This window comes from Nannobrachium achirus, assembly GCF_963921795.1.
Source record: "Nannobrachium achirus genome assembly, chromosome: 18".
NCBI classification, from domain to species: Eukaryota; Metazoa; Chordata; class Actinopteri; order Myctophiformes; family Myctophidae; genus Nannobrachium; species Nannobrachium achirus.
In genome coordinates, this window is record NC_137825.1 from 14,272,103 (window position 1) to 14,294,479 (window position 22,377).

The window sequence follows — 22,377 nt, forward strand, 5'->3', positions numbered from 1 at the left end:
TCTTCACTAATGAAGACTTCAATCTGACAGTGAGAGAGAGTGTGCGTGCGTGCATGTGTGTGAGAACTGTTGCGATAAAAGAAGGCTAGAGAATGGAATACAACCACCCTAAGGACTACAAACCACTGTGACCTCTCGACCTGCTGCACATACTGTATATAAACAGAGTTGCTTCCTTTGAACACATTTTAAATCTGAGGCTTTTTGTATGCTATTTAAATCGTTTTGAGAAAGCTTTGATTTGTTCCAAAGCGACTGCAAAAGATTGCTGCCATTTCTTTGAGCACTTGGAAAAGCGCTATAAAAATGCAATTCATCATTATTATTATTATACCCTGTAACATGTACAGTATATAACGACACAATTAGCTCTGTTTACACAATGCTGTACCCCCTCCAACTGTATAGTATACTATATACGTTTCAACAGTTTTCATTATATTTTGACACTTGTTTTGGCAATGTAAACATATGTTTTTCTCATGGCAATAAACTGAATTGAATTGTGTTAGTCCATGTTTGTGCAGCAGAGCATGTCTGTGCCGTCAAACAGAAACCCCTTATTTCCATATTTTAATGTTTTTCATATATTAACGCCCTACTTCATCATACTACTGTGTCCCACATTTGAATCCTGAAAAATAACAGTTTTGGACAAATGAGGCTTTATAACCCCAAAGGCACGAGGATTTCTACCCCACAGCAAGTCGGGTGCTCCGTTTCATGTCTGTGACGCGCACTGAAAATAGCTGATCTGCAAGCTCACGCCACGTCGTGCAGCGACGTTGCGGTGATCTTGAAGATCGGCTGTTGTAGAATCAATCAGGCCTGAATGTTACTGGAGAGTGCTCCCATGTGTCGCCTCAGTTGCGCTAACATCGCAATGGTGACACGCCAATTACAAGGACATTCTGAACATAAATCCCATTTTTCTGATGTGAGGAGATTGCATACTGTATATATTATAGCTGGGGGGGAAATACCATACATTTTCTTTGTATTCTGAAATGCAGAAGTGTACGCCTGATGATGTCCAACACATTATTGGGCAAAATATTTCAGCAATTTCAGTATCTGTGTGTTAGAATTTTTTGTCTGCATGTGTGATGTGACCTTGTGGTAAAAGTGTCCACCCTGAGACTGGGGGGTCAGGGTTCAATCCCCGGCCGGGTCATACCAAAGACTCGGTATGACCCGGCTGGACTGGGGGTCAGTACCTGTGACATACTAGCGTCTTGTCCAGGGGGTGTAACATGTACTGTACATCAAGCTGCCTCACACTACAGAAACAGGAGATAGGCTCCTATCCTACGGGCCTCATGGCTCAGGAAGACTTACTTATGTGTGCGTGATTGGGTTTATGTGTGAACTTGTGTGGGCGGAGGGTTTATCTACACATTATTGTATGTACACAATAACCGTATGTACTTTACTTTACTACTACTCTACTTTTTTGTATATATATCTGTTTATTAAAGATTTTCCTTTTTTTTCTTTTCAACAAGTATTAAAGTGTCAAAGTTTAAATTTTCACAAAATGTACAGATGTAACAACAACAACCCCAAGAAAAAGACAAAACATTACTACACAAAACAAAACAAAATAAACAAGACAAAAAGAAAAACACGGCAGATGGCGAAACGCAGCAGCAGCAGGGCCACACGAACGATGTCACAATCCATCACCTTACAGGTTAATAGGTTAATAATAAAATTTGAGCAGACACAGCAACTGTCCCCAGGGGGCAGCTCAGTACTGTTTGATCACTTCATCTTCTCTAGCATAGCTATTTATAAACGGTGCATTCACCACGCTTTATCCACAGCTCTTTACAATTTAAATTCACCCATTATTACATTCACACATGGAGGGCAGAGGAAACCATGCAAGGCACCAAGCTGCTCCTCAGGAGCATTTAAAGGTATATTCAGTGATTGTATTTCATTCAAATAAAAATACAATTGGTACATTCTCCTCACTAGAATGTGTGCTGACCATATAAGGACTTCCACCATGGCCCGTGTTACGAGCATAGCTAGATTTGGTTTTCAGCCAGTCCTCGACCAATCAGGGTAGAGTGTGGCCGTAGATATGTTATGATGTTTAGTTAAGATGGTCAAAATAAAAGTTTTGAGAACCAGAGTCGCTCTGAATTAAGAACGTCAGCTAAATGCCTAGATTGTAAACTACTGAACTCATAAAATGCCACAGTCTCATAGTAAATAACTATCATACATATCCTGAAGCTGGAGACGTAGGCCTAGCAATATTCAGTGATTGGGTCTAATGATCAAAACAAGAACATTATAATGGTGTAAAAAATCTATACAAAACTAAACATTTCCACGCTGTAAGGCCAGTAAGGAGCAAGATGACCCCCGGCAACTTTCATTATCACTGAATACACCTTTAACAGGTTCAGCTCAAGGGTACTTCAACACAAAGCTAGGAGGAGGAGCTGGGGATCGAACCAGGAACAGCGATCCGATGCCCAAGCGGCCACCGCTCTACCTCCTGAGCCACTTTGTCGCCCACATTTTTGACCGTGCGTACCTGAATGACGAAGGTCTTGTCCTGGAAGCCGGGGTTGAGGCCCACCATGCTCATGTACGAGGCCTCGTTGATGAAGTTCTCGATGCCGTGGAACACTCCGCGACCCGTGGCCGAGATACGGCCGTGGATGCCGCCCTGGCTGATGGGCTTCCCTGTCACGCACGCGTGGGCGTTGATGTCCTGCACACAAACACAAACACACACACACACACACACACACACACACACACACACACACACACACACACAGAAGAGAGAGTTCAGAGATTTCACAACTCTTGAAGGCAAACAGACCGAACTACACTTCCCAGAATGCTGTGTGTTAGGATACGTGGGGCAGGAATGTGTCACCCACTACACTACGCGACCTGGCATTTGCTAACGGACCTGAGCACAACGGTGGGGGCCGGTGGGCAAGGAGGGAGAAAGGAGGTATGGAGGCTTCCTAAGGAAGTGCTCCGTGTTCACTTGGACCGCGCAGAGGTGCCGAAAGTCGGGGGGACAAAGATCCTATTACTATCCTGGCCCACAACTTCTAACGGCGCAGAGTCGGGCTCATGTGACCTTCGACAGCTCGACACGCCGTCTCGCTCGCTGCCACTCGCGCGCCTCCGTCGTCATCACCGAAAACAAGCGCTCCTTTCCCTTTCATCTCCTATGGATACATTAATAGCCCCCCCCCCCCCCCCCGACCCCCCCCACCGTCGTGCTTAGGTTTGTTGGCTAAAACGAGCATGCCTACACTACACACACACCATGGCCAGATAAGAGGACAGATGGAATACCAGGGAAGGGGGAGTGAGAGAATGAGGGGTGTGTGTGTGTGTGTGTGTGTGTGTGTGTGTGTGTGTGTGTGCGTGCGTGCGTGCGTGCGTGCGTGCGTGCGTGCGTGCGTGCGTGCGTGCGTGCGTGCGTGCGTGCGTGCGTGCGTGCGACGCGTGTGTGCGTGCGTGCGTGCGACGCGTGTGTGTGTGTGTGTGACCACAGAGGCCTCCGGACCAGTCTCTAATCCAGTAACCTTGTGTCACCAGGCTTTCCACCTCGGAGGAAAGTCTGCTAATCATTCTAAAACTAGCCGTGTGATAGCATACTTTAAGTTATTATTTAATGGGTATCACTTTTAATATTAATGACATATTAACATTAAAATCTTAGTGTTTTGACAACTTGCCCACCCTTGCGGCCTCCGGTTGAGAATCTCTACATGGTAACTTATGGTACAGTGCACCACAACATGAATCTCTATTCTAATCTATGACCAACACACACGCTGAATCAACATCGCCCTGGATGTGGCCAAATAAGCCCTGTTTGACTGCTTTTGATAGGAGAATGATTAACTGATAGGCTCCTAACAGATGTGGACACAGGACACGCGTCACCATGAACAAAAGGTGTGTGTGTGTGCGTGCGTGCGTGCGTGCGTGCTAGCGTGCGTGCGTGCGTGGTTGGCTCACTGTGTGTGCGATGGTGTTGGCGTATGTGTCGGCGATCCAGGACATCTCCCTCTCTCCTGTGCTCATGTCCGGAGCCGGGACGTCGATGCCGGGTCCTGGGTGAGGGGAGGGAGAAAGGAGCAGGGGTCATCAACATGCACCGTACACAGACTCCGTGGCAAAGAATTGGCCTTGTCCGTGGCAACGTTTAGATTTTACTTTTTGTACAAGTCTTCAGGTTTTCTTCAGAATATGTATGTCACTGATTGACTATGACGCTATGGCATATTAGGAGTCTAGCTGGTACCAGTGGTTCTCAAATGTTTTATTTGTGAGGACCCCCTTAACTCTGAGAGTGTACAAATACAAATGGAACCATTTGTGTCCGAACACAGCTGAGGGCTAGTCATTGAAATTTTTTTCATTTTTTTTTTTTTCATCGAATCATAGCTACAAAATGTTATATTGGTTGTGAAGATTGACCCAACAGTTTTGTAGATATGGCTTATAGAGTTATGCCATGCAGAAATACTAGATCTGAGAAATTCAGCCTTTTAGATGAAATGTAACCTGCAAAATGTGAGGTTTCTCTTCACATTAATTTAAAAAAGTCTTATTAACATGCAGAGTTAAGCTCTGGCGTTTAAGTGAAATGTAGCCTGATATTTATGAAATGCTTTTGTGGCTTTATCACATTTTAGTAATTAATTTCTTAAGTAATTTCAGGGCTGGTCTAAAGCTGTGCTTTCCGAAATGACTGCCCCTCTGCTATGCTGGGTCACATTTGAACACTCTCACAATTACAGACCTGTTATCTCTTTATGTGTTTCTGGTAATAATTATTGTTCGCTCATTATGCATGTCCGTGGCAAAAGTGGCATTTTTGCAAAAATGTCCACCACAAGCCAGCATGACGATGACCCCTAGAAAGGAGGCTTATTTTGGGCCAGCCATCTGTGGTGGTGGAGGAGCGGACTTTCTTGTCACGCACGGGTCAGTGCCATGTACTGTATTTATGTCACATAAAATAACAGGCATAAAATAGACTAGATTGATTGACATTTCCTACTGACAGAATTCAAATGTATTTTACACTTATTTTCACATACATGTCAAATAAAACAAAGATAAAACAAAGCTTGAGAGGTTTCTAACATATACATTTTTGTTATCCATCGGTGGAACTGTTTCTTAACCCCTTGGCTTAGACTGAGAGGTATTATCACATAATAGTACTGTATGCAGTGTACATAATGCACCCATATACAGTATATACAGTATGTAGTGTTGTGACTGGTGGCAACATGTAGCAAAATGCTGGCTGAGTCTGCATGCGCAATTGAGAAGCAGATTAGAACAATATCTGGCAGCCAGACACACTGGCCCAAAGTCTCTGGCGCATGTGTTAATTTGTAACTCGGGGAGCGTACAAATAAGCCTAATATTAATGGACAACAGATTAACTGGTGGGGAAAAAAATTGTAACTCAGGGAGCATACAAATAAGCCTAATATTAATGGACAACAGATTAACTGGTGGGACAAAAATAACATCTCTATTAGTGACCTCTGTGTGGAGGTTTTTACTGTGTACAAGTCAGCAAGCGTCAACAGATGTCTGTGAGGTTCACGTGAGTCCCGTCCCGGGGCGGGGGTGTAAATTCCAGGTTGTGTATTCGTTGTGTCATAAATACACATGACCTGCAGCCCCCCCCCCACATACCCCCCACCCCCCACCCCACATGTCTGGGGACCCACCAGCTCCAATAACAGAAGCACACAGTAAAATAATTAATAGTAATGTAAAAAAAGAGGGTAGTTGTTGTTGTAAGACAGTTAAAAAATCAAACCTTGGTTCGAAGTGGAGCCGTGAATTTGAGCAGTTCCAGATCTACGTTTTTGATTCTATGTGTTCTAGATCTATGAATTCTATGTGTTCTAGAACTATAAATTCTATGTTTTCTAGATCTATAAATTATGTGGTCTAGTTAGAGCTGTCAGTCGATTAAAATATTTAATCAGATTAATCGCATGATTGTTCGTAGTTAATCGCGCGAGTAATCGCAAATTAATCGCATATTTCGTATCTGTTATAAATCTACCTTAACACATTGACCGCCATTTTAACATACCTCCGTACTCCCACCTGCCATTCGTCTCCATAGACTTCCATGTAATTGGGTGTGCACGGATCATGCACACCCATGCCTAGATAATGCACCACGTGTGTCCACATTGCTCACAGCTTTCAAACAAAAAAATCCGAATGGAAATCCGTTCAGGCATTCATGAGATAACAGCCACTATGTTTAACAAAGATGGCTGCCAAAATGGCTGCCATGCTTGAAAGATGGGGTTGCTATGGGGTTTAAACATGCAATTTCGCGATTGCTATCATGCCTACTCCATTTTTTGGGGTCAAATTTTTTTGATTTTTTTTTTTTGATTTTTTTTTTAATTCTCGGGACTATCGGGCCTGGCGGGGAAAGACATTGGAATAATCTCGGGACTATCGGGCCTGGCAGGGAATGAGTTAAACAGATATTACTACTCATATCAACATGGGAGTAGACAAATACTTGCTTTATGCAAATGCAGCATATTTACTATTTTTGAAATAACAAATACTGTCCATAATAGGCCTAACAAACATAACAAAAATATCTGCTTCCATTAGGACAGATTAATAGTGAAAGGACCACCGCTCATCGAGGTGCTGCATGCCTGAAGAAGGTATATGACCAAAAGCTTGCACTTTATTTAACTGAAAATAAAGAACATGATTTTGCACACTTGAGTGTGCGGAGGCTCCCTTAAATCTTGGCTCCCTTATATTTCATTAGGACAGATTTAAAATAAACGTTTATACTTGGCATTCAATCACTAAACCCCAGCATCCCTATTCTAAGGGGATATTCACCAAAAGTAGCAGATTTACAAGCTCACTACAAGATGCTACAAGAGCTTGTAGATCGGCTATTTTTGGTGAAGAGAGTTGGCGTATGGAAAAATAACTCAAGTACAGTGCAACTCAGGGGTGTTCTGTGACGCTAGAGTGCCACCCATAGGATGGAGTTCTGAACTGAACAGAACGCAGATAAACTAGCTGTTACGGTATGTTATGATGTTAACTGTAGAGACACTGTGATTACTAATTGGAGGACGTAGGCTACTATGTGCTCGTGTTAGTCGTGTACAAGTTGGAGCGCTGATGTTCTTGGTAGGGTGTGTGTCATGGGGCTCGCGCTGTCTACGATAATGTGCCGTTTCAACGCTTCGGTATTTACTGCGTGCGACGCCGTCAGCGGTAATATTGTAGTTTTGATTGTGGTTGTCTGCTACAAAAATCTCTGCTGTTTTGTCTGTCTCATACATAGAGTTATGGGGTCTCATACTACTAGCCCTGCTGCTAGCAGCATCTCACACTGCTGCTAGCAGTCTCTTACCGAGGCTCCAACATCACTGCGTTAATCGCACGTTTAAGTGCAGGCTTGGGGAGAGTGAGTGATGCGCTTGCCGACACACGACACAGAGGCTGCACTCACTGCGCACGTGTGTGTGTGTGTGTGTGTGTGCGTGTGTGTGTGTGTGTGCGCAATCGGTGTGTGCGCGCGGTAAAGTCGCGCATGCGCAGATCCTGTTCGAACTGAACGACACAATCTTTTCCCACTAGACGAGACCAGAGCAGTATGGACGAGACAAAAAACGAAAGCCACTTACTGGGAGCTCATGTGCTTTGCACACGGCTCCAAAAAATGATTGATTAAGACAGAGAGAGTGAAAGGCAGGTTTATGGTTTATAAGTTAGATTTGCCTCACAGCTCTGAGAACACATCATTCCCTTCAATTGTACGTACATTATTTTGTTTTGATTGTACTGTATGCTTTGGCAGTGTTAACCTGTGTTTTCTCATGGCAATAAAGCCAATTGAATTGAATTGAATTGAATTGAATTGAATCGAATTGAATTGGGACTTAAGGAAATGTGAATTCCTCAATGGGACACACACAGACTAGTCTCGCGTGGCCAGACTGTTGCCTCCGCGATTTGGCCAAATGCTCCCGGCATACAGTCTGGTAAAGGGAAATAGAAACGATGAGTGCGAGATAAAGCAGAAGTGAAGCCTCCTCGTCACTTCCGTTTCCATCTCACGACGCACACATTTATCATTATATAAATAAAAATCATATAAGCATGTTTAGCTTGCTGCTTAGCAGAAATGACATTTTAAAATACATTTTCTTGAACAGTAATGCTCGTTTCCATTACTCGCCGTTAGGGAGCTGCTGTTCCAGACTCTATATAGCATTCAGAGATTGTGGAATAGTTGTCTGGCTACGCGAGACTACACACAGACAGACAGAGTGGTAGAGGAAGTCAAGAGGGCACTGCTGTTCCTCCGTCCGGGGTCTATAAATAGTGGCGTGGAGAGAGAATGAAGACAGAATGCCGGTGGCTTCCACATGCGGAGCCGTCTCTAAACAACCATTGTTGGTGTCCATGCTCTCAGACTGGCATGGCTCTGTGTCCGTCTGTGTTTGGGTTCAACACAATACAACCATTAACCCACATATATACAGTACTGTACAAGGAGAACAGACTGGCTGTACAGTATACACTATATGGGGGAGCAAATGATGCAAGCTTTTACACACATGATACACTCTGTTAGTGTGCGTGTGTGTGTGTGTGTGTGTGTGTGTGTGTGTGTGTGTGTGTGTGTGTGTGTGTGTGTGTGTGTGTGTGTGTGTGTGTGTGTGTTTTACTATACTAGTGGGGTACCAGAGCAGTGGTGGCTGAGTGGTTAGTGTCCACACCTAGGACTCCGGAGGCCCCAGAGGTCGCAGGTACGATTCCCCACTCCAGCTACCACTGCTCCCCTTCCCCCTTGCGCTCCTTGTGGGCATCACTGGGTTGAGTTCAGCTGGGTTACAGCTGATAAAAAAAAGCAGCTGGGTTGGGCTGCGATATCTGAATTTCCCCCGCGGGAGGAGTAGGTATTCGTTATTATTATTCATTATTATTACCAAATGTCCCTACAAGTATAGAGGAATTTGAGAAGTGTTGTGAGGGCCATTTTCCTGGTTCTTACATGAAAAATGGTTGTTCTATGGAATAAAAGGTTTTTTACAGAGAGGTTTATTAGAAAAAGATTCATGTAGCGGTTAGGGTCAGGAATAGACCCTTAGGTCACAGTCACATCAAACTATGGCTGCCGGCTGATAAGCTCTTTTTGTGTGCGGCCGACAGTTTTTTTGCAGCCAGTGGATTCTAAAAACATTGAGTAGCTTGCAGCGATAACCGATAACCAGTGACGCACTTTCAGGACCCTCCCCGTAGCCCGGGGATGTGTGTGCGTGTGTGTGTGCGTCCATGTGTGTGTGCGTGTGCATAGTCACTCACCAATGAATCCCTTCTTGGCCAGCTCAATAGTGAACCTCCTTGTGATTTTCTCCAGCTCATTATCCTGAGAACACAGTGAAGACATGTGCTTGATAAACCCTGCTGGCTAAAATGTAAATAGCTCACATACTGTAGATGACCAATACAAAGGCCTTCAGATCCTTGCATCAAGTATTTTCTACAATATTGGTCATATTTGAACTGGAGACCCCCGACTCAGTTCCACACATAAATATTGTGAAAAATGTTGCCTCTTTCTTATTATTATTTGACAATTTGACCAATGTTTGACCAGTTCTTATAGTATATTATGTTGATTACTTTTGATGCAGTAATGGTCTTTTATCTAACAAATTTCTATTCTTTTATGTATTAAATTATCACTTTACTGTCATCTAGGGACCCCTGGGGACCCCCAGGGTGTAACCACTTGCATTTCATCATGTGGGTTGGGCAGAGTGCACCAGGGGGAACTGAACTGAACTGCCAGCCATGTGTCTGCTACGGTAATGTGTCTAAACTTGAAAACAGCAGCGTTTCTAGGTCATCAATTCAAAGAAATAGAATGACATGGAATCACTTGCCTGTGGCATGTGTGCGTGCGTGTGGGGGGGAGGATGGTTAAGACTTACAGAGTAATTCTTGGGGTTGATCTTGACTCCGGCTTTGGCCCCTCCAAACGGCACATCTGTGGGGGGGGGGAAGGGAGAATACAGTGGGGATTAGGATCACACACGCACAAACACAACATGTACAGATCACGACACCAACTCATTTTGTTAAGCTCATGCGTAGACACAAACATATTAACTGGTGTGCAGAGGATTGAAACTCCACTGCTCTTAGATACAGTAGATATGAAAGTGTTTCTCAAAGTGGATTCCAGGGACTCTGTGGGTTCCTTTAGGGGGTCTAAATTGACCCATACAAGTCTTTAACTCTGACAGTGTACAAATGGAACCAAGGGTTAGGGTTAGGGTTCCATTTATACATTGTCAGAGTTAAGGGGAGACCTTGACATTTGAAAGTTTGAGAAACACAGAGATATTCCATCAGGGACAACTAAACAAAGAGATGAGGGAAAAAGATTCTGTAAACGATACGCTCTGGTACTCACCAACAACGGCACATTTGTAGGTCATCAGAGATGCCAGGGCTTTCACCTCATCCACCGACACATCATTACTGTAACGGATACCTGGATAAAAACAACAACAACACCACACACAGGTCAGGTCAGGTCAGTCAACAACAACAACAACGGGCATCATCTTGGCAGCTCAAGCTGTGTGGGTTGTCCACCTAACTGTGATGTCAGCTGAGCACCTCTGTCACATACTGTATCAGATCATATACCACAACCCCCCCACCCCGTAAATGCAACCAAAACCAAACACACAGTCTTTCAATGCCTTTCAGTGTTATAGATAAATAAAGGGATCCTGTGTAAGTAAGCTGTAAAGTTTACTAGGATCTCCTTTCAGTTGACCTTCTACCAGTGAACTGTACGGTCATGAAACTGTACTTCAATCAATCAATCAATCAATATACCAGTAAGACTCCCTAATCGGGAGATAAGCGACCGTAGGTCACATGTATACACAAAGAGTAGGGAGCAGTGTCCCCAAAAAATGTGGAGGGATCCATGTTGATGACATGAGTGTAGACATACTGTGTAGCGAGTTTCGTGATAATAGGGGAAAAATTGGAGGAGCAGTGTCCAAAAATGTGCTTTCAAAAATCGGCCTAAAGGTGGCGCTATATGGGACAGATCCATGTTGATGACATGAGTGTAGACATACTGTGTACCGATTTGAGTGATTTTAGGGGCAAAGTTGTAGGAGCAGTGTCCAAAAATGTGTTTTGCAAGAATCTGCCTCATGGTGGCGCTAGAAGAGGGCCATGTGAGAAATGAGGGGTGGGGTCTCCGCGCCGCCGAGGCGGACGAATAGGTACCGGCCCCGGCTCTCCCGGTCGCTCCTAGCCCAAGTTACGGCATTTTATGTGCGCTGCAGTGGCAGGGGGTCCTCCACTGGGGGCGCCACCACTTTTGCATCCGTTCTGGAGCACCAGGAGTCGGTGGTCCCCGGGAATTCCCCGTGAGCAGCCCCGTTGGGGTGGTCATTTGGTCATTTTTGCACATTTGGTCATTTTTTACACCTGGGGGTCGTCCCTGGAGCTCCGGGGGTCCTTGGAGGTTGTAGTTTGGCAGGCAAGGAGTGTGTGTGCAAAATCTGGCATGGATCGGGGCAACGGTTGCGGAGATATGAGCAGGGCAAAAGTGTGACGTGTGACTGACGCACGGACAGCCGGTGGAGCTTTTGATAGTAAATGCGACCTACGGTCGCAATAATCTCTTCTATACTGTCACAAACAAAATGTGACAAAGAAAGGTAGTAAAGAGGCAACTATTAGTCTAACTCAAGGGTCTTCAAAAGGGGGCCCGGGACCCCTAGGGGGTCCACAGAGTTACTATAGGGGGTCCTCCAAATCTTTGTGTGATAGAAACTTTTTTCTCATTTTTTATATTAACCACTTGAACCCTAGTGTCCTTATTCTGAGAACTTTAGCCAAAAATAGCAGATCTACAAGCTCACAACGCCTCGCGCTGAGCTTGTAGATCGGCTATTTTTGGCAAAGAGCTTTGGTGTAGAGGGGAAAAAGGAATGACTAATTACAGAGTGAAAGGTGAAGTTTATTAAGTATTGACAGTTCAAGTGGTTAAATATCTGAAAACACAAATTGACATGAATCCAAAATACACGGATGATTGTGCTTTCAAACGATAAAACTATATGGAATCTATGAAAAAGTTGTGGGGGTCCCTGCTTCATCTCTCTCTCGTCTCAACTAAGGGGTCCTTCCTTGGCCTGAAAACGTTGAAGACCCCGGTCTAACTATTAAGGCAAACTGTTACACTACTGCAACACTCCAAGCAAATCAATAGCCAGGACAAAGAGCAGCGTCTCTCAGCAGATCAGAGTCATGTTGAAAGATGGGATTGGGCCATAAAAACGTGATGCTGTGTTCTTCAGCACTAACAGTTCAGAGGCCACATTGCTTCAGGAAGTCATGGTCACGGTCAACATAGGGCTCCATGAGGGGCGGAGAGACAATGAGCCAATCATCACACCACCACCACCACACATCTAATCTGAGCACAAACTATTTGCCAGTTAAAGGGGGTTCATGTGGGGGACGGGGGTCCCAAGCAAAATTAGTTGATAATATCATCTTTTAACCACTTTTAACCCTAAATACATCAGCTATTTGAAAATAGCCAATCTACAAACTCAGCTTGGAGAAAAAATATGAAACATTTTTTTTATATATACATTTTAAAAACACAAATCTTGTATGGAGATCCCTTTGCAAAGAATATTTTCAAATGGGGGGTCCGCACACTCACCACGTCCTCCTCACAAAACTATCACACTTCAACTTCTCCATAAATTCAATTCTTTGGTTAAAATCTAATTTATCAAACTGTAAACAGTGTGTGGTGATAAAAGGTGTCAAGTCCCCGTATCTTGATAATCCAGAGGGAGTCCCACAGGGATCCATTTTAGGCCCTCTATTGTTTTCCTTATATATCAATGATCTACCAGATGTGTGTACAGATTGCAATGTACAAATGTATGCCAATGACGCAGTGATCACTGTCCATGGCAAGACCACTGAGCAGGTTTCTGAGAGTCAAACTAGCGCACTTGACAGGGTAAACGCCTGGCCAGGCAATGCTTGCCTAATGTTGAATGTGAAGAAAACAGTGTTTATGCTGTTCAGCAAAAGACTAGTCATCTCCATAAATGCAATGTCAATACTGGAACCACCTCCCTGCTGCAATTAGAGAGGTCCCCACATATGGTGCTTTCAAAGGGCAGTTGAAGCAGTGGTTAAAACACTCACAAACATGTACAGGTAATCACTTACAAGTATGTAAAGAGCAGCTTTTTTTTTAGTGAATTCATCTTTCAGGTTAGTCTTTTCAGTGTTGTTTGTAACTTCCATGACTCTTGCACTAGGCACTTCCCAGCAAGCACGTCAGGACCTGGACCAATCGGTGACATCCCGATTGGGGCCAGATCACTGCCCATATGGGGATGATCTTGACGTCATTACCAGGACGTCATATGGACTTGTGTTGGTTGAAATCAGGTGATATTCTAGGCCAGATAACATATCATAACTAGTTAGACATGTCCCAGAATATAACCTTATATGCTCATATTTCAACTAACATTACAAACAACCAAGTCTTGACGTGGTGGTTGCTGGGTTTGTCGCACCAAGCACCTTGTTCTTGTTTTCTTGTTTTGTCTTGTTTTGTTTTTTGAGTGGTGGTCACACCGTCTCCATAGCGTGGCCGTGTGTGTAGGTATGTTTGTTTGTATGTATGTATGTATGTATGTATGTATGTGGGTGGGTCTGTATGTAGCCTCAAGCCTGGTGTAGTACCTTTTATGACCACACATGTTAAGGGAGGGGCGCTGTTTTCAGGCCAGGCCAGGCCAGGCACACACACACACACGCACGCACACACACACACACACACACACACACACGGGGGTGGGCGGGGGGGGGGGGGGGTGACAGAATTCATAGATCTAGAAACCACCGCTCAGTTCACACGGGTGTGATTTTTAGTTTTATGTCCTGAGGACTACGGATGGAAATCCGAATCCGTAGCTAACTCTGGCTGGTTTACACTGACTGAGATCATGTGTATATGTTCTTGTGCAACATGTCAATATCTCTGTGTTCGTGAACTGGTACTGGTACTGTCTAAATAAACGAATAAAAACGAATAAAGTAAAAAAACGGGAAAGCATCTGTGTAATTTTGGATCTTAGCGGGTTGGCTATTCAAAGAAAGAAGATATACCAAGCTTGCAGCACGGCACGATTGTACAGCTGCTATTTTTGAATAGCGAATCTAAATCTAATCTTGAAAGAACTGCTTTTTTTGGCGGCACTTGTAACATCTGCCTCCGGTTTTAACCTGTTTAGGACTGAGGCCAATTCTAAAACAAGAAAAACTTCAAATATGCATTCAAAAAATTGCAAAGAAAATGATATGTTGCTATATACTGTACATAGCAACAACTACCCCAAAAGGGGTTCCCGTCTCAGGTCTACTCTATGTATGTACTGTATGCCTCTGTCATTCCTTGACTGCGTCTGGGGTATATACAGTATGCAGCCATCGATCACCATGGTAACCTCCATCGGCCCAGCCTTTCAAGATGATATCAAATGTCTGACTCCTCCTGGGCCAGCCGGGCTGCCCCGACACCAGTCAGTACTGCAATGTAGACATACTCTGGATGAAATGTATACAGGGCTGAAGTGGGTACGGTATGTTTTGTAATAATAATCAAAGATCGACAAAGCAACTAGTAACTAAAGTTTTCAAATAATTGTAGTGTGAGTTAATGTACAGTATTTGCCTCTGAGATGTAGTGGAGTAGAAGTAAAAGTACTGAAAATTGGGAATACTACAGTAAAGTAAAAATCACACTCGTGTGAACTGAGCGGTGGTGTGTGTGTGTGTGTGTGTGTGTGTGTGTGTGTGTGTGTGTGTGTGTGTGTGTGTGTGTGTGTGTGTGTGCAACAGCGCCCCTCCCTTAACATGTGTGGTCAGAAAAGGTTACTGCAGGCTACAGACAGACAGACAGACAGACACGGAGACAGACAGACAGACAGACCCACACACACGGCCACGTATCGGAGCGTTGTGACCACCGCTCAAAAATACCTTGAGTACTTGAGTAATCGTACTTAGTTACTTTACGCCACTGCACACCGTACTGTCTGTGCCGGTCTGGCATGTCTGGCATGGCTAGAATGTGTGCGTGCGTGCGTGCGTGCGTGCGTGTGTTTTTGTGTCAACCAAATATAGTTCATCCAGTGTTAGCTTACACAGAGAAACCTCAAGGGCATCTGGCGCTCACTCAGAGGAGACTGCAGCATGCTGTGACAGAGTAGACAAAAGCCAGCGTGCACGAGTGTGTGTTTCATTGTAAAAAAGCTCTTTGGCGCGGAGCCAATGAGACAGGGAAGCAGCAGATATTGATGCAAGCCTCGCCCGTCCGTCTTGGCTCGTCTCCTGCCGTATGACATCATCTCCCAGCGCTGGCCTGAGACGTCATCCAGTCAGTGCCCACCTACTCTTTGATTTGATTTCAGTCCCTTCCACCTCCATTGTGAGCCTGAGATTCACCGACAAGATAAAGATAACACAGACTATGCTGCAGATCAGAGATTCTCCATCTGTTTGAGTCCACAGACACCTATTTGATAAGATTGTTTTCCCTCCGGGACTCCAATATACACTGTCAAATCCTAAGTATTTAAATCTGAGATCAGGTCATCGAAAAGTTGAATAAGCCACGTGGTACCATAAAATAATCATCTACGTTTGCCTGTTATCTCTCCTATGGTCAGTGGTGCAATGGTGATTCAATGTTTGGGGGGTCGTGAACGTTGCTTAACGGCCTACTATACAGGTCTATTGATATGCATAGGCTCGTTTCTTTGTTAAAACAGTTGTCGAGGTGTGAACTTGGGAGGGTGCGAGTAGGGCTGTCACGATATGACATTTTACATGACGATTAATTGTCACTCAAATAATTGGCGAATAACGATTTAATTGTGTATTTGTCGTTGAAAATTACATTTCTGTTTGGCTTTTAGGCTTTGAAGTTGCATATGGTAGATATGACACATAACCTAAATATACAAATACGTTACTGACATATTTGACAACTTACTACTTAAAAAATAACATTGATAGTGGAAATAGCCTATCTACAAGCTCACAACGCGGCGCGACGCGGCGCGTTGTGAGCTTGTAGATCTGCTATTTCCACTATTTCTGAAAATGTTTGTAAATGTATGAACATTTTTCAACATTCACGATTATGACAAAATATTTGCGATTATGTCAAATAATTGTAATAATTGTGACAGCCCTACGTTTGCCTGTTATCTCTCCTATGGTCAGTGGTGCAATGGTGATTCAATGTTTGGGGGGTCGCAAACGTCGCTTAACGACCTACTATACAGGTCTATTGATATGCATAGGCTCGTTTCTTTGTTAAAACAGTTGTCGAGGTGTGAACTTGGGGGGGGGGGGGGGGGGGGGATACAAGACCCCGGCTCAGAAAAGATATGGGTCGTCGGGGGGCGTGCAACCCAAGACTACGGCAACACTGCCTATGGTACCAACATCAATACAGCATGGAATTGTGGACAAAATCTTATCCAACAACAAAATTAAGTTAAGTTTTGGAAATGGGTCTCATCAAATGGTGGTCTGTGGCTCAAATGCAGAATACATAATGGACCTTGGTGTGAAAAAAAGGTTCAAAGCCATGCACTGCTGTATAATAGATGAAGACCAGACTCCCCCAGTTATCACATTAACAAACACACAGCCAGGTGTTTCCCTGTGCTATAAACACTCTCTCCATGTGAGTCACAGAGCCACAGTGAAACCGCATGAGCAGTGATGTAAAGTAACTAAGTCAGTGGCAGGGCTTGACATTAAACATTTTGAAGCACTTGTCCTTTGGACAAGTAAATGTCCCATTCACTTCTTGTCCAGGCACAAAAGTCACTTGTCCGTATACAAATTAGACATTTCACAGTAATTTCTTTCTTAAATGCATGCATAGGAGACAGACATTGATATAGAATAAATAACAAAATGACTGTTAACGACCCCCCCTTGCTCAATCCACCATCCTCTCCATAGTATGGGCAGTCCATCCATAGTCTGCATACAGCACAAAGCTGCTAGGAGCGTTACAAAAAAAGTGAAACCAAGAGTCACTTGTCCAACGGATAAGTACATTTTTAATGAGCTTGTCCGGAAGGAATTATTACTTGTCCCGGACAACAGGACAAGCCTTAATGTCAAGCCCTGAGTGGTGTAAAGCAAATTATGTGCATTCGCTCGGTGGTGTAAAGTAACTGAGTATATTCACTATGCAACACCTTTTGGACTCGTAGATATCCATTTTCGAATGCTTTTCGTACTTTTGGAAAACCTGTGAAATGTATGCATAATCAAGTACTTTTACTTTTGACACTTTAAATATATTTTGATGCCAAATACCTTTGTACTTTTTACTTGAGTGAATGGTGAATACCTGACCAGTCTTTAACTTGTAACAGCGTATTTCTACTGTGTGGTATTGTTACTTTTACACAAGTAAAGCGAAAAGCGTACGTCAACTGCTCAGTGCTCATCATGAGGCAGTTGAACAAAGACCAGCCTGTGCCAGCCTGTCCCTCCCTAACCAACTATCGTCTTCATTAGCCCATCCCGCTCGCCCAGCTGAAGCACATGAAACAAAGCTCACAGATGTAAACACATTCCACAGTAATGCGAGGCGGGTTGTGTGGAAGTAAACAGTGCCCCCCCCCCCTCCCCCACGCTACAGTACAACCCAAACCCATAGCCTGTGCCCTGCCAGATCTGATTATTATAAGCGACCTTTGGGATAGTTTTTATTTTCTTAAAGTTAAAGTTGATGTTGCTTGTAAACAATCACTGGTAGTTGGAGGGTTGAGTGGTTTTGTTTAGGCTTGTTTCTAAAGTGTAGTTGCTTATGCCATTTAGGACTGATTCTAAAAATGCCATCAAAATCTTTTCTGAAAAACTAATTTATTCAAAGAATACATAGCAACAAGAACCCCAAAGGGGGTTCCAGTCTTGAAAGGTAAAAACCCCAAAAGGGGTTCCCGTCCCGGTTATTTCTTGGGCTTCTTTCCTAATGTTGTTTAAACCAGTGTGACGCGTTGCGAGCTTGTAGATCATCTATTTTCAAATATCCAATGTATATAGGTTTAAAGTGCTCTTGTGGCCTATTATAGTGGCTTATTTTGGTCTGGTTTTCATATACAGTACATGGCCGCTTGCTTATTTCTCTCGCAAAATCTGGCAACGCTGCTGCAGTGGTCAGAGGAGGGAGGATGGAACAAAGCAGGCCTGTGAGTCAGAGGAATCTGTGGCAGTGGTGGAAAAAAGTACTGTTTTACTTAAGTTAAAGTAAAAGTATCAATACTATATAGAAATACTCCATTATAAGTAAAAGTCCAGAATTCAAAATGTACTTGAGTAAGTAATTGTGGTATAAAAAATTACTTGAAGTACCAAAAGTAGAAAGTGCTCATTATGCCGTTTTCAAATTATTGCAGTGGAGCAAATAGTACAATATTTGCCTCTGATATGTGGTGGAGTAGAAGTGAAACTACTGGAAATTGGTAAGTACAAATACCTCAAAATTGTACTTCAGTACAGTACTAGAGGACACATACTTAGTTACTTTACACCACTGTACTAAAGTGGAGGGAAAGAAGCAAGCCCTGTGAGTCATAGGAATCTGTGTTCCCCCACATGTTTAACAGACTTCCTTCAAGAGCCTTCAATGAAAACATCATTTAACCACTTTCATATAATCATATTTTCACCAGTGAATGTTTTGCTGCAAGGTTCTGCTTATACAGAGCATGTGCTGCTGAGTCATAGACACCGGCTTTGTTCCTCCAGTTTTAAGGATTTTCATTAGGAAGGCCACGACAAGCCCTTTTGTTCCGTTTTTTGGCCTTTCTGGGTGCACTGCACATCACATCATTTTTTGATTTTCCCTTCCTTTCCATTCTAATGTACTGTTCTTCTATCGTTTCTACTGTCTTTTCCCTGGTATGCTATGCATTCTAAATAATGTGCAAATAAACGTAACTTTGAACTTAACTTTTTCCTGCTGTCACTATTTTAGGCCATCTTTCAAGCATTAACAAAAATCACACCCGTGTGAAGTGGAGCTGTGTGTGTGTGTGTGTGTGTGTGTGTGTGTGTGTGTGTGTGTGTGTGTGTGTGTGTGTGTGTGTGTATTGCAGTTGATGCTCAGGGCAGGCTAGACTCAACAGCACCTCTCTGGTCACCCAGGATCATGTGTACCGATTTTTGTGACATTTGACGAAAATATGTAGGAAAAGGAGCAAAAAGTGTGTTTTGGAGAAAATTCAAGATGGCGGAAAATCTATCCTGACGCAAATGGGCGTGGCCTATATGGGGAGATGCGTCTTGACCCAAGGAATCCAGGGAAAAAAGAATTTTTATTTTTCGACCTACGGTTCAAGAGTTACGAGACAAGTAGGCCGTTATAGCGCCACCATGAGGCAGAGTGGAAATGCTTTTGGGGATTCGTTGAGTATGCCACCCCCGACCTGTGGTTGAAATTCAGTGTTGACTGGACCTTTTGTTTGTGATTTATGGCTATTGTTTGCAAAACGGGCCCCTCCCGCTAACTTTGGAAGCCTGTTACGAACGAACGGAATGGACTATCGCAATATCCCTTGAGTATGTTCATTGCATAGGTTCATAGATCATGTGTACCGGTTTTTAAGACATTTGAAGAAAATATGTAGGAAAAGGAACAAAAAGTGTGTTTTGGAGAAAATTCAAGATGGCGGAAAATCTATCCTGGCGCAAATGGGCGTGGCCTATATCGGGAGATGCGTCTTGACCCAGGGAATCCAGGGTAAAAATAATTTTAATTTTCCGACCTACGGTTCAACAGTTATAGGCCAAAACGTAAACTGGGCTGTTATAGCGCCACCATGAGGCCAAATGACACAATTATTTTTTATTTAATCCTTGAAATCATTATGAACCTCCTCTCCAAGTCTTGAAACTGTAGCCCCTATGGTTTGCGAGAGAAAAATAATTGAATGTGAGTTTTTGCGATTCCCATTATAAGTCAATGGGGAAAATTAATTCACTAATAAATTAATATCAATTAAACTATTGAACCTTTCTCTTAGCAAGTTACTAGCCCACCATTCCCGAGTAAGCCGGTCGATTTGACATATGGCGCGAGTGTGTGGTGGCAAAACTGTGGGACTAGTAGCGTGCCGAAGTTTAGGAAGTTCAGGCTACATACGGACACACAGACAGACCCACACAGCCACGTATAGGGAGCCTGTGTTTCACACAGCTCCAAAAATAGCAGATCTACAAGCTCACAACGCATTGTGAAGCAACATACCACTGAGCTTATAGATCGTCTAATTTCTGCTATTTGGCATAACTAAGGGCTTAAATGGCTATGTCACACACAACACTAATAGTCCAAATTAAAACTAACAAATTAAGGAATTACATTATAGGCATTGTTGCCTTGGTATTATTGTTGGTGTGTGAATGTTAATCCATGATTATTAAATGGTGGGATAAACAAGAACTGCCCAGAAATTAATCTTGTGGGGTGGAAAGGCCTCTGTTAACAGAAGAGCAGTCCAAGCTATTCATTGACGCCACGTGACATTGAAAGGAAAGGAAAGGAATCTCCACTGAAAGCCATTCTTTCTGACTCATTTTTCCTTTCTGCAGCTGGCAGCTCTTCAAGGTAGAGTGCTGCTGGTGCCCCACCCTGCTTTAACATGCCAGGGGAAGCACATGCGCAAACACGCGCCCCCCACACACACACACACACACACACACACACACACACACACACACACACACACACACACACACACACACACACACACACACACACACACACACACACACACACACACACACACACACACACACACACACACACACACACACACACACACACACACACACACACACACACACACACACACACACACTGTAAATACCATTTATTGTATCTTTTTTCAGTTTTTTGTTTTAAAACATTTTTTTTTTATTGCGACCGTCAGTCGCAAGTTACAATGAAAAGCTCCACCGGCTGTCCCTCCATCCGTCCGTCCGTCCGTCAGTCTGTCCGTCACACCACGTCACACTTTTGCCCCTACACTATCTCTGGCACCGTTGACCCTATTGATGCCAAACTTTGCACACACCCTCCTTGCCGCAGCAAGTCTCTCAGCATAACACATACTGTAAGTACAAGTGACATAATCTCTCAAGAACTGATGAAGTGCTGCGCAACTCTCCATCATATCAAACAAATGAAAAGGAACAAAACAGAGACAGAGGGTACTGTTTTTCCTCTTTCTTTGACGATAGGTTCCCAGATTGCAGGTGACCTAACACTGGATGCAGGAAACCTGCAATGTGCTGCTACTAGGAGCCAAAATGTGCCAGGGTCCAATGTACAGTCACCAACAAGCAGGTTATTGTGTGCGGTGGTACAGCCTTTGCACTTTATCTCGATCAAAGCAGGACCAAGGGTCTACACGCAGCATCAATGATTAATAAACCCACTGCAAAACAACAGCTCTTGACCCCCTGTACACCCCTGTTATGCCACAGATTGGCCCTGAGAGGAGGTTGGGTTTGGTTTATAGACCGTCGGTCAACAGTCACTGAATACGGAGTTGCTCAAACAGATTAGACAGCGGATCTACTACTGGTAGATTACCAGTTGTAGTAAACCTCAATGGTTAGGGTGATATAAATGATCCTATCAGTGATATAGAGGGAATTCGATGTTGTACGTATCTGTTGACAGCAATGTTGCAGCGCCCTCACCGGGTTCCATATAACACTGGACACAGAACCTGAATCAGTGCCAATATGCATCAATATGACCATTACAAGTGATGATGCTAACTGATCGACTGATGGGTATGTCAGGGTACTACTGACTCATATTGGGGTACGTTTGGGGTCATTTTAACGTCTACTCAGGCTTTTCAGCACCCCTGACAGTTTTAAGTTGCTTGATTCAATATTTACATATTTAGATATTTGATATTTGATTTTACTTCCCTTGATATTCCTTAGTTACAAACCCATTATTATTTTAACCATGATTCGTTGGAAACACCTGTCCTTGGTTCTGGACTAATGTGTGTCCATCAAATTGTTAGGGGAAATCAAGCAATCAAGCGACAACAAACTGTCCAAGGTGCACACAAAAGCCTGAGTAGACATTCAAATGTCACCAAACATGTTTGAAAGTGAAATATCCCTTTAAGCATCCCTGACGCATGT

At 43.6% G+C, this 22,377-nt stretch overlaps 1 protein-coding gene across 2 annotated transcripts in view; it reads right to left on the minus strand.

The window, feature by feature from the left end:
- Positions 1-22,377, minus strand: part of LOC308303844 (glutamate dehydrogenase, mitochondrial) — a 37,081-nt gene that overhangs the window by 10,534 nt on the left and 4,170 nt on the right. For both annotated transcript variants that reach the window (XM_080748341.1, XM_080748342.1), the window contains exons 2-6: positions 10,511-10,591; positions 10,026-10,081; positions 9,394-9,457; positions 4,012-4,106; positions 2,555-2,734 (exon numbers count right to left, since the gene is read on the minus strand). In XM_080748341.1, the coding sequence (XP_080604467.1) occupies positions 2,555-2,734; positions 4,012-4,106; positions 9,394-9,457; positions 10,026-10,081; positions 10,511-10,591 (476 nt within the window). The remainder of the gene's footprint in view (positions 1-2,554; positions 2,735-4,011; positions 4,107-9,393; positions 9,458-10,025; positions 10,082-10,510; positions 10,592-22,377) is intronic.